Source organism: Trachymyrmex cornetzi, unplaced genomic scaffold, assembly GCF_001594075.2.
Source record: "Trachymyrmex cornetzi isolate Tcor2-1 unplaced genomic scaffold, Tcor1.1 scaffold23, whole genome shotgun sequence".
NCBI lineage: Eukaryota > Metazoa > Arthropoda > Insecta > Hymenoptera > Formicidae > Trachymyrmex > Trachymyrmex cornetzi.
In genome coordinates, this window is record NW_017296956.1 from 4,188,921 (window position 1) to 4,203,403 (window position 14,483).

Genomic DNA, 14,483 nt, shown 5'->3' on the forward strand with positions numbered 1-14,483 from the left:
CCTGCCTCGAAGACAGCTCGACCTCCGAGGGTAAGGACGTGCCGTGCCTGCGGCTCCTGCGACGCACCAGGCTCTGCAGAGAGGCGGAGCCCTTGGAAAAGCCTTGACGCGACCGGCCGTCCGGTACCGACCTGGTGCTGCCAGTCCCGGCGGAATCGATCCTCCGCTTCGAACATTCCGGCTCCGAGACGGTGCGGATGGTCTCGTCGAACTCCTCGCGGTATCTCGCGACGTGGCAGCTGGTCGCCGCCACCTCGGCGGAGCGCAGCTCGGTCCCGCACATCGTCTCCGACAGCAGCAGACCGCGACTGTTTGTCGTCAGATCGCGCGGTATGGCGCCCTGCACGTCGATTATGCTCGGCGGTAACATCTCGCGACGACGATCGCAATTCTACGGAATCAGCAGAGTGCGCGAGCTTCCTTTCGCGTAGAACCCGTCATCGGCTTGACGAAAAAGAATTACATTTTGGAACGCATTCAGGGTCGTCGGCAGCACGGTGGAACGTCGTCGACGATCGCGGTGGTTGCCAGCTTCTCCGGGAGTAATCGCGAGATCTTGCAACTAGGGCTGCATTCGGTGTCGTCATATCTAGATCGACTAGATAATGATACGACTGTAGAGCGATTCCAAGTTTCTTCAGACGACGTCATCGACGTCGCGACGCCGACGTATCGAACCGATACTATCTGGTTCAGATTTAACAACCGCGGATAGAGGACTGCGAAATGGTCGCAGGAATGGAGTCTAGCGTCCAGGAAATTGCCCTGATGTTCTCAGACGAGAGATTCTCGTTCCCGATTGTCACTCCTTCCAAGTCCAACAAGGTTGACATGTCACGCTTGTTTTTCGGAGCGAGACGGCTCGACGGAGTTCTACCCCCGGTCCCGGCGAGCGTCGCGACTCGCGACACACGTGCATCTCCGCTCAATAGTTGGCATCCCTCCGTCCCTCCGGATGCTCTCGCGACGTGCTCTCCAAAGTATCCTCGATCACTATCGAACCGGCGCTTCACCAGGAAACGATGCTAGTCGACGCTAGTCACCCCACGACAAACAGGGAGGACCTTCCATAATCACAGAGAAGTCTTTTGTCACTTGCGAGTTTTTCTACAAACCAGTTTCTTTACAAGTTTTTTTTTTTAACACGATGGTTCCCTGAGATGACTCCACGATCTAGAATGTCTGGTGAAGATGCTTCTTGTACGTTTTTTTTTTTTTTTTTTGGAAATCTCGCGTTCCCTCCGCGAACTCCTCGACAACACACAAACGAACGCGTTTGCGACGCTTTCGCCAGCTCGCCAGCTCGCCAACTCGTCTCGAGTCTCGAGTCTCGACCCGTAGCTGGGGTACGAGTCCGCTCGCCACTGTTCGCCGCTGCGCCGACCTGACGACCGACACCCTCTGCCTCCGCTTCTTCTGCCCCCACTGTGGGTAAAGTCAGGGCCGTACGATCGAGGAGAAGAATCATAGTGACGACGAATCGAAGGGTATCGTCGATTTCTTCTTCCACTGCCACGTTCGCGCGAAACAGATTCTGAGACTATCTGTAATATTTTTCATCGGTTCATGGTTATACACTGAGAAAAAATGTACTAAATTTTAATAAATATTTCTTTTAATAGTGCCAACTAAAATTTACTCACAATAAAAAAAGATAGTTAAATCAAATTAACGATTCCTGTCCAAATAAATATGTCTTTATATTTAGTTGGTACTGTTCAAACAAATAATTGATTATAAAATTTAGAATATTTTTTCAGTGTAGACATCATGGATAAATAAATTCTCAATTCGTTCCATATTTCTTTTATTTACGAATTCCTGATTAGACATTGTATAGACGGAACGAATCCCGAAATGACACGAAAAAGAATAAAGTTGTATTAATAGCATTAGTTTAATTGAAAGTAATCTTAATTAATTTAACTCTTAGTTAAAATTCAATAACAGTAATTCTTTTTTAATTAGAATTAATTAATTTTATAAATTAATTTCAATTAGAATAATATTGTTAATATCATGATAACATGATTAACATAATTTTTTTCAGGGTGTCATGTAATGTTAAACGATCTCAGAAAGAAATAACGAGACTGACTGATATAAGAAAACGGTAGGAAGTAACGTTTTCTCTGTGATATTCGCGCATCGAGGGCGAATAAGAATGCAAGCGTTAAAAATGCAGGGAGAGCGAATGTCTCTGTTTTATTGAGACACGCAAATCGTCGCGTGCGATCGTACGAAAGTAGAATGCGCTGTGTATGCACTTATGCCACTCGTGCTCTCCGAAGTAGTATGTACAGCGTGGCCAACGCTAAACTCGCTAAGAATTCTGCAGCGCACCGTGAGAAAGCGCATTGTTTCTAGCACAAGTGCGCAGTGCGCACAAAGGGGAAATGCAAAGATCGGCGTTTATTCGCCTCGCCTCGCCAACGAGGAGAGAAGTCGTTCAGCCAAATGAACTCTATAAACGGACAGTTAGAAAAAGTCATCGTCGAAAGATTAATGAACAATAGATTGACAATTGTGAAAGTAAATTTGCTACTAGAAAGCCTCGGATCTTTCTCCAAAGTATAAACGACCAATGTCTGTTTCCACCAATATAGATTAACTTTAATCTCGGTTTGACTTACTGTTCATCCTTTTTCAGTTCTAAGAATTAGAAAAAGATTAAGTGCATGTCAATTGAACCGAGATTAAGGTTAATCTACGTTGCTGGAAACGGACATAAAGCCACAATCATCCTACGAATTGCCAGTTGCGGTACCCGGTTCTATTTTAGCCAATCACGATGCAACGAGTGTGAACTAGGCTTTAGGGTGCAGTTTACTTGATGCTACAAATGCTTCGAAGCGTTTGATTGACTAATCAAAAAATGCTTCGAAGCATTTACAGTACTAATTGTAAGTGGATCTAAGTATTGTGATAAGTATTCGTAATACCGAATCGATAAGATTTCACGATCTCTCTCATTAATGATTGTTATTACTGAAGAAACAAAGTTAATAGAGAAGTGCTATCGTGGAGTTTGGAATCGATAATGCGTCGAGTATCGTATGATAAAATATGTTGATTTAATAGCATTAGCCAACAACAGTCTATAAACTGAAAATAATCATGCTCATTAAATAACAATATTAATGAAACGCCTACTTCTTCTTTTAACAAAATGTTATTTGTTTCATTAATATATTATCATTGAAATTGAAACAAGATTATTTTCAATTTGACTGCTGTTGTAGCTGATGTTGTTTAAAGTATTCATCATTTTCCTGTGTAGGATCGCAGTAAGCTGCCTTCTGCAGACTGGAATTTTCGCAGATGATAAGTTTCGCAAATTAATTGGAAATCTTGCATAACGTATTTCAAGAAGGAAGGTGTCATCAAATTACGTCTTAATAATGTTTAATGACGTCTTTAACGTCAATAAGACGTCGTTAAAACGTTACTCGCACATCGCTGGGGTGACTCGAGTATGCGTCGGGCGTCTAATGTAAACAAGCTAGACCGTAAGCGATAAAACGTAAGTAATCGCACGCGAAGAGATTATAGAATAAACCCTCTCTCTCTTCAATCGCGAGAAAGAATTTCAATCTAATTGATCAATCAAAAAATTGCTTCAAAGCATTTATAGCATTAAGTGGATCGTACATGCAAAGAAAAATCATTCTACTGTTAAAAAAAAAGTGATTACTCAATTTATTTTTCTTTCTTTTTTTTTTTCTCATAAAAGTTATCTTTAACGCGAGGACCAACCTGAGCGCGGATTCGCACCTTCCTGATTTAGTATCAGGTGGCAGAGAAATCGAAGTCGCGCGCTACGTCCCTGTCTCTACCTATTCGTTGTCCCCGTGTCCAATCTGCCGTCTCCTTCACGCCCGTTCGTCCCGATTGTACTTTCTCTTTCTTTCTTCTCTCCCTCGCGCGGCGCTCCACCCTCCACCCTCCGCCGCCGTCAACCCGCAACCGTGGAACACGCAACGTTTCGTCATGCGTATTCGGTCATTCACACACGGTATACCTGTTCCAACATTTGTGATGCACTCTAAGTGCGTATCTAAATATAGTAATGAGAATAGAAAGAGACGAACGGATGCTACGTCGGTCGTTTACTTTCGGATCGCAAAACTCCTTGCGTTCGGAATCCGATCGATTTGCGAATTCGTTGGCGCGAGTTTTCGTAACCGCATGCACTGCATCGAGAAAAATGTCTGAATGAAAATTAACGAACCAGAAAATTCTGATTATAACAATCGGAATTTTTATTCAGGACAGGACAAGAAAATGGACGAATCAGAACTTTTTGGTTAAATAAAAACTGTCTGTTTAATTGGAATTCTTGTTGAAAATAAACGAATCAGAATTCCAATTGATCCAATCAGACATTTTTCTCATATAGTCTTCATCCTATTAGAATTTAGTAGATTTAACTAGAAAGTTAATCTGTGATTCGTCTGTTTTCAAAATTCCATTTAATTAAATCAGACATTTTTCTCCATATAGATATCATTCAAATGAATCGTTAATCATTTATATATATATAGACAACGATTGAAAGAGTGTCGAAAGAGATGACGTATTGCACGATGCAAATCGCTGTCGTGGCACGTTAGATTGTGTTACTTGCATCGCCCACTCGAGCGTGTGCGATTCAAGTTCACTGGATTGGAAGCAGCCAGCGATTACTGTCGCTTTTAATGACGTTACTGTTAAAGCTGTCACAATTTTTATGATATAGATTGGGAGAAAGCAGCTGCGCGAGTTCTTTCAACTACAATAGAGTAAAACCTATTATCATTTCGATAATGAATTTCGATATTTTACGATAAATATCCAAATGTGAAATCGAAAAACTCTCGAAGTGAAAATTATAACTCTCCGGAGCTGACGTTAAAATCTGTAGCATAATTTTCATGCTGGATCTGTAAAGCTTTGTATCCACAAAACTAGAAATTGCTTTGAAATTTCGGACAGAGAAAGAATCGAACAATCGTATTTTAAATGCAAATGGCTGAATTGTTCAAATGCGTTCATTCTTTTTCCGTCCGAGATCTCGAAGCGATTTCTAACACCGTGAACAAGATTTAAGTTCTATGGATGTTAATTAAAGAACTAATTAATTTCAAGGAATTATTTATTTTAACCGCATCGAAGAGGACCTTTTAATTGATCGAAATGATCGTTTGTATTGCAAGAATTTGTAATTAAAAAACATTTGAATGTTATTTCTCTTATGTTAGAGAACTAGAAATAAATAAAAAGTTAAAGTTAATTCAAGTGTAGGTAGAAATGGACATTAGTTTTGGCCTGGCTATTATATTCAATTTCTAATGGTCGTTCCTATGTAGACTAACTTTAATTTTGGGGTTCGTCTATTTTTAATTATAAGAATTCAAAAAGATAAAGAATAAAGTTGAACCGAGGTTAAAATTAATCTACATTGAAATAGAAACTGGCATTAAAGCTCGAAAATGATGAAGAGTTAATCGTGAACCAAGATTAAAATTAAACTACATTGGTAGAAATGAGCATAAGTTGTTCGTTATTAATTTTAGCACGATCATCCAGCTTGGCTCATTCGCTTCTTTTTACGTAGCTTAATTTCAAGGAACCAAAATGAAATAAAAAATGAATACTATATGTATTTTAATAAGAATAATGTAATTTGTAGGTATAACGTAAAGAATTAAAATTAAATTAATATTGTTGAGAAAAATTCTAATTATGTGAATCTACATAAACCCTCAGCTCCGGAGGAGGATTAATACACTCTAATTAATGCGACAGATCGAATCGAATCTCATCTTTTCTCTCTCTCTTAAACTTTTAAATTCCTATGTAGAACAAACGAATGTGAAATAACACACCAAAGGCTTGAGGGTCGAACTCGTTAGATCTATAATTAGTTGTCGTCGCCGCGGTCGCTCGATAGACTTCCATTATTCCCGTCGAAAGGGCAGGCAGGCAGCCTGGACGTCGGAGCGGGAAAGGACGGTGTATCGCTGGAAATAGCATCGGACAAGTGCGGTGAGATATGAGGGCGCACCTGGCTGGTGCCGGCTGGTGCTGGCTGGTGCTGGCTGGTGCACTCGGCAGCGGCGAATTCATCAATTCACCTAGTGACGGGGCGACGACGATGACGACGATGGTGGCAGCGCGCCCTGCCGTCGGGTCGCGTACTATTCTCAAGGAATAGCTGTCCTAGAAACGAGACGGCGTGATCAGGCGTGTCTGTCTCTCGTGGTCTGTCGTGGTCTGTCGTCTGACGCGTAGTTGAGCGGAACAGCTGGTCGAAACAGCGATGGACGACGTTTCGGAGTAACGTGGCTGAGCTGAGCGTGGCGCTTCGCTCAATCCAGCTCGATCCAGCTCGATCGAGACAGTGATCAGAATTCGATGACGTTGCGAAAATCTGCTGCGCGTCGATAACGCGGGAGAGATTCACGGGATTCTACGGTATTCCCTAATCCGTCGTGACACTCGTGACCGATAGGGAGTCGATAGAAAAGCCATCTTACAACCTACGAATGTTTTGTTTCTCGGGCACCTAACCTACTTTACATGGTGCTTGAGTGATAACCCTCGGCGTATGTGAATGGTTAGCCAATATCGGGGCTATCGCCGATGATACGATGACTTCATCGCTCGGCACTTCCTCGTTTCTCGACATTTGTCAATATCGCCCGTGACGTAATCTACGAGAGAGGCATATCCTGGCAGGCGAGCGCAGTCGCGTAATTAGTCACGGCCACGAGGACATCTCCGGAGGCGACGACTCGATCCTCCGGTTGATCCTCCTCGATTTCACGACGCGACCGCGAAGATGCTCCAGCGACGAAATCGCGGCAGAAGACGTGTTCTCGCTGTGACGTACCGTATTATTAGCACGCAAAATGAACTCGCTGCTGAAGATGTCCATAATGGGCAACAAGAGGAACCTGTTGGTCCGAGACTCTCTACAGAAACAGCTCAATACGTGTGTTATGGAGATGCAGAGCGCCCCGGGGGTCGCCGACGACGGCGTAGTCGGCAACTGCGACGAGACCATGACCCTCTGCTCCGTCCTGGAGGCTATATTCCTGCACGGCTTGAAGGACAGCCTGCTGAATCGAGTGACGGAAGTTCTCAGCGGTCCCGACTTCGACGCTATGCCACAGCCAAGCTTCTGGGGTCCACTGTTAGTCTTCTCACATCGTCAGATTATAGATCAGATACAAGCGTTGAGCCAAATCACCACGGAAGTCGGATACTGTCGAGCATGGATACGAATAGCGCTGAACGAGGGTATGTTAGCTAGCTACTTTTGCGCTATAAGGAGAGATAATTCGGCCTTAAAACCGTATTACAATCGTTCAGCTTACATCAGGGATGTAGACCTCGTCGAAGTTGTGCAGAGATTAATAGAAAACTTGGATTATGTACGATTCGAACTGGCTTGCAACAGTAGCCTCTTGAACTTTTGGTCCTCCACTCCTCTACTTATAGCTGGCATCTGGTCCCCCCCGATGAAATCTTGTCCTGTATTTAGCGCTGTAGATATAGCGAAAACGATAAACAGCGAAACGACCGATAATTTTGATGAAGTAGAAACTGCAAGTTCCATCGGTAGTTCCATTGGAATAGGATCTTTCACTTCCTCGCAATCTGTGTTTAATAACGTAGCGACCATCACAGAAGACGAGGCATTGAAAATTATTCTGACCGAAGGAAAATCTAACAGCATTATTCAACAATTGCACAATAATCCTGCGGATGCTGTAACGAGCAGCCTACAAGAAAACAATGTCGCTCAACAGTTATACAGTGATTCTGCGGATAGATCTGTAAAGAACTCGGAAGAAGACGTCAAGCAAGAGGTCAAGGAGATACAACGGATGTCAAATGGCAATGCAGAAAATACAGATAATATTGTTGATACGGAGGATCCGCTAAAAGACGAAATCGTTAATGATGCTAATGCGGCTACTGTGGGAAATTCGTTAATAAGAAAGTTAGGATGGTCAACGTCGATTGAGGATTGTCAGTCTTCTTTAACTTCACCTGTGATATCCCACGGATCAGGCGCGGATGCACCTCGTACACCCGGCGAGGGTCCTACATACGATGCACTCATTCAAAGTTACCAAACTGGAAATACCACGGTAACCGATCTGCAAGAATTTCTAAAGAAATATCCAAAGAAAGAAACTATTGAAGAAGGATCCGCAAAGGCTCAGCCAGAACCAAAGGTATATATGTTCCTGATACAAAATATTTAGAAACGCAATTTTAAAATGCACTTTGATTATAATTCAACGATTCATTTTTCTATTCCAGGCTGTGGTGAATTTCGATGAGCAGTTGGGTAATATTCCAAGAGAAAAAGGTTTAGATGTGCAAAATTACGGTTGTTTTGATTGCGGTTATGCAATTGGCATGACCTTCTCTAAAGCGCACGTGTGTGCGTACTCGGGCGATTACTACTGTTCAAAGTGCATGGCAGAGGGGCAATATCTCATACCGTCGCGTATGATTCATAATTGGGACTTGAAACAATACCCCATCAGCCGAAAAGCTGCTTCGTATCTGGAAGGCAAACCGGCCCTGTTGGATATAAAGATCTTAAATCCAAAGATTTACATGGCAGTAGATACTATGGCACAATTGCAGTCGTTACGGATTCAGTTGAATCTGTTGAGAGCATATCTATTCACATGTCGCGAACCCATTATTGAATCCCTACAGAAAAAGGTCACACCGAGAGATTACTTGTACGAACATGTTCATCAATATTCCGTTTCCGATCTTCTGGACATACCTAATGGAATTCTCGCACAACAACTTCAAAGGGTTGTTGAATTCGCCAAAAATCATGTCATAAATTGTTGGCTTTGTAGTCAGAAGGGCTTTATATGTGAAGTATGTAACGATACAAAAGTCATTTATCCTTTTGATATGGAGTCTACATTCCGGGTAAGAAACATATCGCTTTTTGTCATCTGTTTTTTCCTTTTTTAATATTTAATTTTACAATAATTTATTTATTTAGTGTGGAGCGTGTAATGCCGTATTTCATGCAAGCTGTTTAAACGCCAGTAAACCGTGTCCGAAATGCGAACGCAGACGTAAACGGATGGATATGCCTCTTTTAGATATGGGATGTACAGATCTACCCAACAGCAGTATGTCGTCGTTTCCCATTGATATGAATTAATGTATATCGTTGATTTGTTAATATTTTATTATGCAGTATTGTTTGCATTCCAAAAAAAAAAAAATGAATTTTACCATGCATATTCTTGTAACCATGAATTTTGACGCCCGATATTTTCATGTAAATAATTGTATCATGCGCATAAAAATATATAGAAATGTAACATATTTTTTGTCAGCTCTTCGTCGTTATTATAAACTTATATATATTCTGATATAATTAAAAAAATATTTGTACCTTTCGAGACTGGCAGCTTTCCGTACAAAACACATATTATATAATAGAGACATTTATTATAATTCTATGTACAAAAGTAGTAAAATATATGAATCATTCATGATCCTCTTATCGCTATTTATTATATTTAATACTGTTGCTCTATTTATGTAATTTAATAAATTGACATGCTTTATACGATTGAATTTACTTGATACGTTTGTACCTTGTGGCACATTTTTTGAAAACATATTTTGAATATACAAAAATTTTAGGTTTTTATAACATTGCAACTAACAATATTTTCCCCAGTGACATTTATAATAGATATACAATATAAATCATATGTGTGTATAAACGTAATAGAATTTTCTAATCTATTCTGTGAGGCACATTATTTTCGATAAATAGCCTTATTTCATTTGTATGATCATAAACTGTAAGATTAGAGATCTTTCTATATATATATATTTTTTCTTTTCATTAATATTTTCATTTATATATAAAAATATTTTTATACAGATATTACACATAAAATCCACAAAGATAAAATTACTTTCCAGGTACCTATGTGATTAATATGCTTTAAATGTAATTACAAATCTAATAATAATGAAAATAATCATTTGTATGCTAGTTAAATTGTGATTGCGATAAAATGAAAAATTATGCCATTAATCTTAAAATTACTCCGCTCCAAATTTACTGGTTATAAAAAATATGTTTCTTCATAGTGAACAATATTTGGCAACAATATAAGTGTCTCAAACTTGCAATCACGTTAAAAATATTTAAATTTAGAATTATCGAAAATAAGTTCTTTAATTATAGTCAATATTATATAGATTGCAATTCTTGATTTATATGTATGCATATATTATTATATATTATGCTATGAATACATCAATTTTTCGCTGGAGTTTACTTTGCCAAATAGTATCTATATATTAAAAGTCCAGTAGTCTATTATAAAATTATACTAATAATATTGAAGCTACTTAGAATTGATACAAAAGAATATTGTAAGGAATAATGAAATTTTTCTACCAATATATACGTATTTTATACCATAGTGAACGAGATCGGAGTATGTTAGTGTATAGTATATACAAATAACATTATATATCATTATTAATCCTACATTGATATACATTGACGATAGCCTAATATCATTTTTGTAATTTGTATAAAGAGGTGCCAATGTGCGCAGGATTAAAAATAGTCTAAAATTTTTATCTGATAAAAAAAATGTCATGTAAATAATACTAATCATTCTTACAAATATTTGTACTATCTCCGAGACGACAAACTTGAAATATTGTCATGCTAATGATAATATTGCAGTTTTGTCGTTCCTACCAGTTTTGATTCTTAAAGTACTCTAATACGAGTTTAACTCACTAATTTCTATATTGATAATCCTTCCCGAGCAGTTAATGCAAGGTCTTGGGAAAATATGCCGAAGGTAAAATGGGTTTATCAGACAAACCTGCTCGTCTTAATCCGCCCTGCAAGCCAACGCTTGCAGTTTTCATTTTTGTACCATTCGAGATCACCGCTGGACCATTGTTATTCTCGATTATAGCCGGTGCCGAGGTAGAGGCCGCTGGATTTCCCGGTATTTTATTCAACGAATTGAAACGCTCCATAGGTGTGCTAGTACTCGAAATTAGAGGGCTCTTATTGAAGGTGGTTAATCCTACCGAACTTTCTGTTACACCGACACCCATCGACCGAGCTGTCGTGCGAGTGGTCTGATTAATGTTCGGATTTTGCACGATCGGATTTTTCATCGGTAATCCCGATAATGTACTAGGCTGTATTGTACTGGGTGCAGGCGTGCGTGTTTCATATCGATTAGGAAATAATTTATTTGTTCTGGGTAACGTCAATGGAACGGAGGATGGTATCGTAATTGGAGCTGGAGTAGTAGCGCTTTGTAATGGCGATTGATTGTCTACTAATCTTCGATTCAGCCAACTAATTACTGCAAAAGATAAGAACATCAAAGTATTAATTTTGTGAGTTATTTATAAATATTTTTATTAACAAAAAAAGATAAAATAAAATGAGACACTCTTACCGTTATCATTATTTTTTATAATCTTTTCTTTATCCTCCAATTGATGTTGCAATGTTTTTATCTGTTCTTTTAAATTGTCTACTTCACTTTTTGCATCTTTCGCGTCTTTGACAAGACCTTCCATTTTGATTTCCAATTGGCCAACTTCTTTCTGTTTACTGTCTAATAACCTTTCCTGCTCGAGCGCTATGCTCGTTCTTAATTTTAACTTGGACTTTGTTGATGCAAGTTCATTTTGTAATTTAGTTAAGATTTCATTGGCTTTTACTAACTCGTCACTTAAACTTTTTAAGGAATTTTGCTTGCGTTGCAATTGACCGTCTCTCTCAGTTAAGAGATCCTCTAAATGCTGCTTTTGTTCTTTACCCGTTTTTAACATTTCCATGTGCTTGTTAATGATCACCGTTTTGTCTTTTAATTCTTGTTCAAGCACAGCTACCTTTGTACGCAAACTATTAACAGCTTGATCTCTGTCATGGTAATCTACATCTAATTTTGAATTTTGCTTTCTGAGTAACGCCAAATCTCGTTCGACGATATTAAGTTGCTTCTCGAGAGTCTGCAATTGTTTTACTTGTTCTGTATTTGTAGCTTCTAAAAAGGATTGCTTATCCTTGTATGTCATGTTCTGTGTTCGTAATTCAGCAAGTTCTGTGTGTAACTGCTTCACAGTTTCAGCATGCCTCTGTTCAATTTCCATTTTTTCTTTTTCACTTTGCCGTTGCCATTCTAGTCGTGCTTGTGCTAATCTAAAAGATATTAGTATAATTATTAATACTTATCAAATAATTCGAATAATTTCAAACATATACAAAATATAACTCGTTCCAATATTATCCATTTATTATTCTAAAGATTCAAGTACTTTGCTATTATAAAATCAATATTATATTTATCGTTAATTATTTACAATATAACTTGTATACGTACCTGTCTTTTTCTATACTAATTTGCTGCGACGAATTAAATTGTATCTGGTTCTTTTCAGTTAAATATTTTTGCTCCAGATGCTCCAACTCTTTTGTTTTTGTTTCCAGTTTGCTCGTTAAATCGTTTAATGTAGTTTCTAAACTAATCGCATCCCTACTTTGTTTCGAAATATTCTCTTTCAGATGCTTAATCTTCATTGCCATGTGTGTTTTCAAATCCGAATCACTCGCGGGTGATACATTCAAACTTAGATGACAGAGATGTTTAAAATTATTTGTTTCTACAAGCTTAAAGTTCCAATCTCCAGACTCCTCGGCCAACAACAGGAGGAACTTTGGTGGAGTTTTTGACAGTTGACTCGTCCCCGAAACCTGACATTGCTCCAACAAGCATATCAACTGAGTGGCAAAGTTATCAAAGTCAACTAGCAGTCCCTGCTGCGCTTTCAACACCTTAAAGTCATCTTCAGTGATGAATAGAGAATAGAGAAAACATGAATCATCATCATCAGACAGCATCACACACAGACTCTGAAACAAAAGATACATAAAAAATATATTTTATGCAGCAAGACTCAGCAAAGAATAGGATATTGGTAACGAAAAAAACTATTGGTACTTATAGATGATTATTCTTGTTTCAAGACTATCGTAAGTAATGTCTTAAGATGCTAATATGATAATAATATCTTTGGCCAATTCATGGTTGATTTTTAAATATAAGATTATCTCAAGTGCCATCTTAAAATATTATCAACCAATCAGAGGGCTGTGTATTAGTATATTTTAAGACATTACTTAAGATATCTTAAAATAATGGACTATACAAATATGAATATCGTCAAGAGAGTAGTCTCTAAAGACATTACTTGAGACAGTCTTAAATATAAGAACCAACTACCGGCCTGGATAGACGTTCATCGAGAATAGAAAATGAAAAGAGAAAAACGTAGTTAACATCCATGCAATGAAGCCGTCTTACTTAACGTTTTTTGGCAAGACTCGGAAAGTTACCTTGCGGCAAACCGGACTGATGCCAGCGTGAATCTCGACGTTGATTCTGAGATCCCGCTGGCGCTCCTCTTTATGCTGCGGCTTGACGTAAATCCTTTGCACCTTCGTGTAGAGAACATCGACATTGTTTAGCTGCAAGCCCGAGTCGGCGGTGATCGTGCCGCCTGCTAAACTGTTGAGATAGTTCATCGTTCGATCGCGCTCTCGGCAAGCACTTGTTGACCTCGCGTTGCTCGCCGCGTCTCATTTGTCGACGTTGCGGGAAATACGGCCGAAACGCGCTCAAACGTATATACGATATTTACGAGCCGCTTCGCTCAGAGCTAACATTCAACGAGACGCAAATAAACGCACGCGTATCAGAGACGCGTATACGCGGCGCTCGGTGCCGCCATCTTGACGGCACGCGTTACTACTAACTTCACTCCTGACCTGACTCCTGACCAGTCGAAGCGAGTCGAAGCGAGAACGTTTCGGCCTTTTGGGAAAGATATTGTCTAAACACTACTGTCCTCGGAACTCGGAAAGTCGGAACTCGTAACATGAGCGATCGCGGGTGTAACGATTATATCAAAGCTTTGTAATCCAATTTTGCAAGACACGACGTAAGAGACATCGCGAAGGTATCGATCAAGATTTATCCCCTTATTTCAATTTACTTCTGTCCGTTGAAATCATCATGGCGCACAGAGTTAGATTTGAACGATTTGCGTTCTCATTCCTATTCCAATGTAGATTAATCATTTTAATCTCGATTTCATTCACTCTGTATAGATCTGTTTAGGTTGTTTGAAATCATGAACAATTTTTGCTCTTAAAAAATGGTAAATATATATTTGAGCGTTGAAAAGAGAGAAAGCGAAGATGTCGAATGTAAAAAGTATAAGCAACGCGAACAGATCTCTTTTCAAAAGAAATTAAAAATAGATTAAATTAACTTAATTAATCTACATTGGTAGAACGATATTGTTATTTAATTCAAATAATGTTTATTTTCACCAACACGGATTAACTTTAATCTTACTTCAATTTACTCTATTTTTCTAGT

At 39.1% G+C, this 14,483-nt stretch overlaps 3 protein-coding genes across 4 annotated transcripts in view; 1 reads left to right on the forward strand and 2 right to left on the reverse strand.

Moving 5' to 3' along the window:
• Nucleotides 1–1,469, reverse strand: part of LOC108760637 (serine/threonine-protein kinase PLK1) — a 23,866-nt gene extending 22,397 nt beyond the window's left edge. The window contains exon 1 of the mRNA XM_018506693.1: nucleotides 6–1,469. Within this exon, the coding sequence (XP_018362195.1) occupies nucleotides 6–370 (365 nt within the window). The 5' untranslated portion in view covers nucleotides 371–1,469. The remainder of the gene's footprint in view (nucleotides 1–5) is intronic.
• A 4,411-nt stretch (nucleotides 1,470–5,880) lies between these two features.
• Nucleotides 5,881–9,364, forward strand: Plekhm1 (Pleckstrin homology and RUN domain containing M1). Of its 2 annotated transcripts, XM_018507135.1 has the most exons (4): nucleotides 5,881–7,284; nucleotides 7,357–8,228; nucleotides 8,317–8,952; nucleotides 9,029–9,364. In XM_018507135.1, exons 1-4 carry the CDS (start codon nucleotides 6,894–6,896, stop codon nucleotides 9,191–9,193), a joined length of 2,064 nt encoding a protein of 687 aa, XP_018362637.1. In that variant the 5' UTR covers nucleotides 5,881–6,893; the 3' UTR covers nucleotides 9,194–9,364. The 2 variants fall into 2 exon arrangements, with proteins under 2 accessions (XP_018362637.1, XP_018362636.1); XM_018507134.1 differs by having other exon boundaries at nucleotides 5,881–8,228.
• Nucleotides 9,365–10,709: 1,345 nt separating this feature from the next.
• Sas-6 (Spindle assembly abnormal 6) lies at nucleotides 10,710–13,798 on the reverse strand. Its single transcript, XM_018506756.1, has 4 exons — nucleotides 13,436–13,798; nucleotides 12,423–12,952; nucleotides 11,493–12,241; nucleotides 10,710–11,396 (listed from the first exon to the last, which is right to left on the reverse strand). The coding sequence occupies exons 1-4, from the start codon at nucleotides 13,622–13,624 to the stop codon at nucleotides 10,843–10,845; spliced, it is 2,022 nt and encodes a 673-aa protein (XP_018362258.1). The 5' UTR covers nucleotides 13,625–13,798; the 3' UTR covers nucleotides 10,710–10,842.
• Between the last annotated feature and the right edge of the window lie 685 nt (nucleotides 13,799–14,483).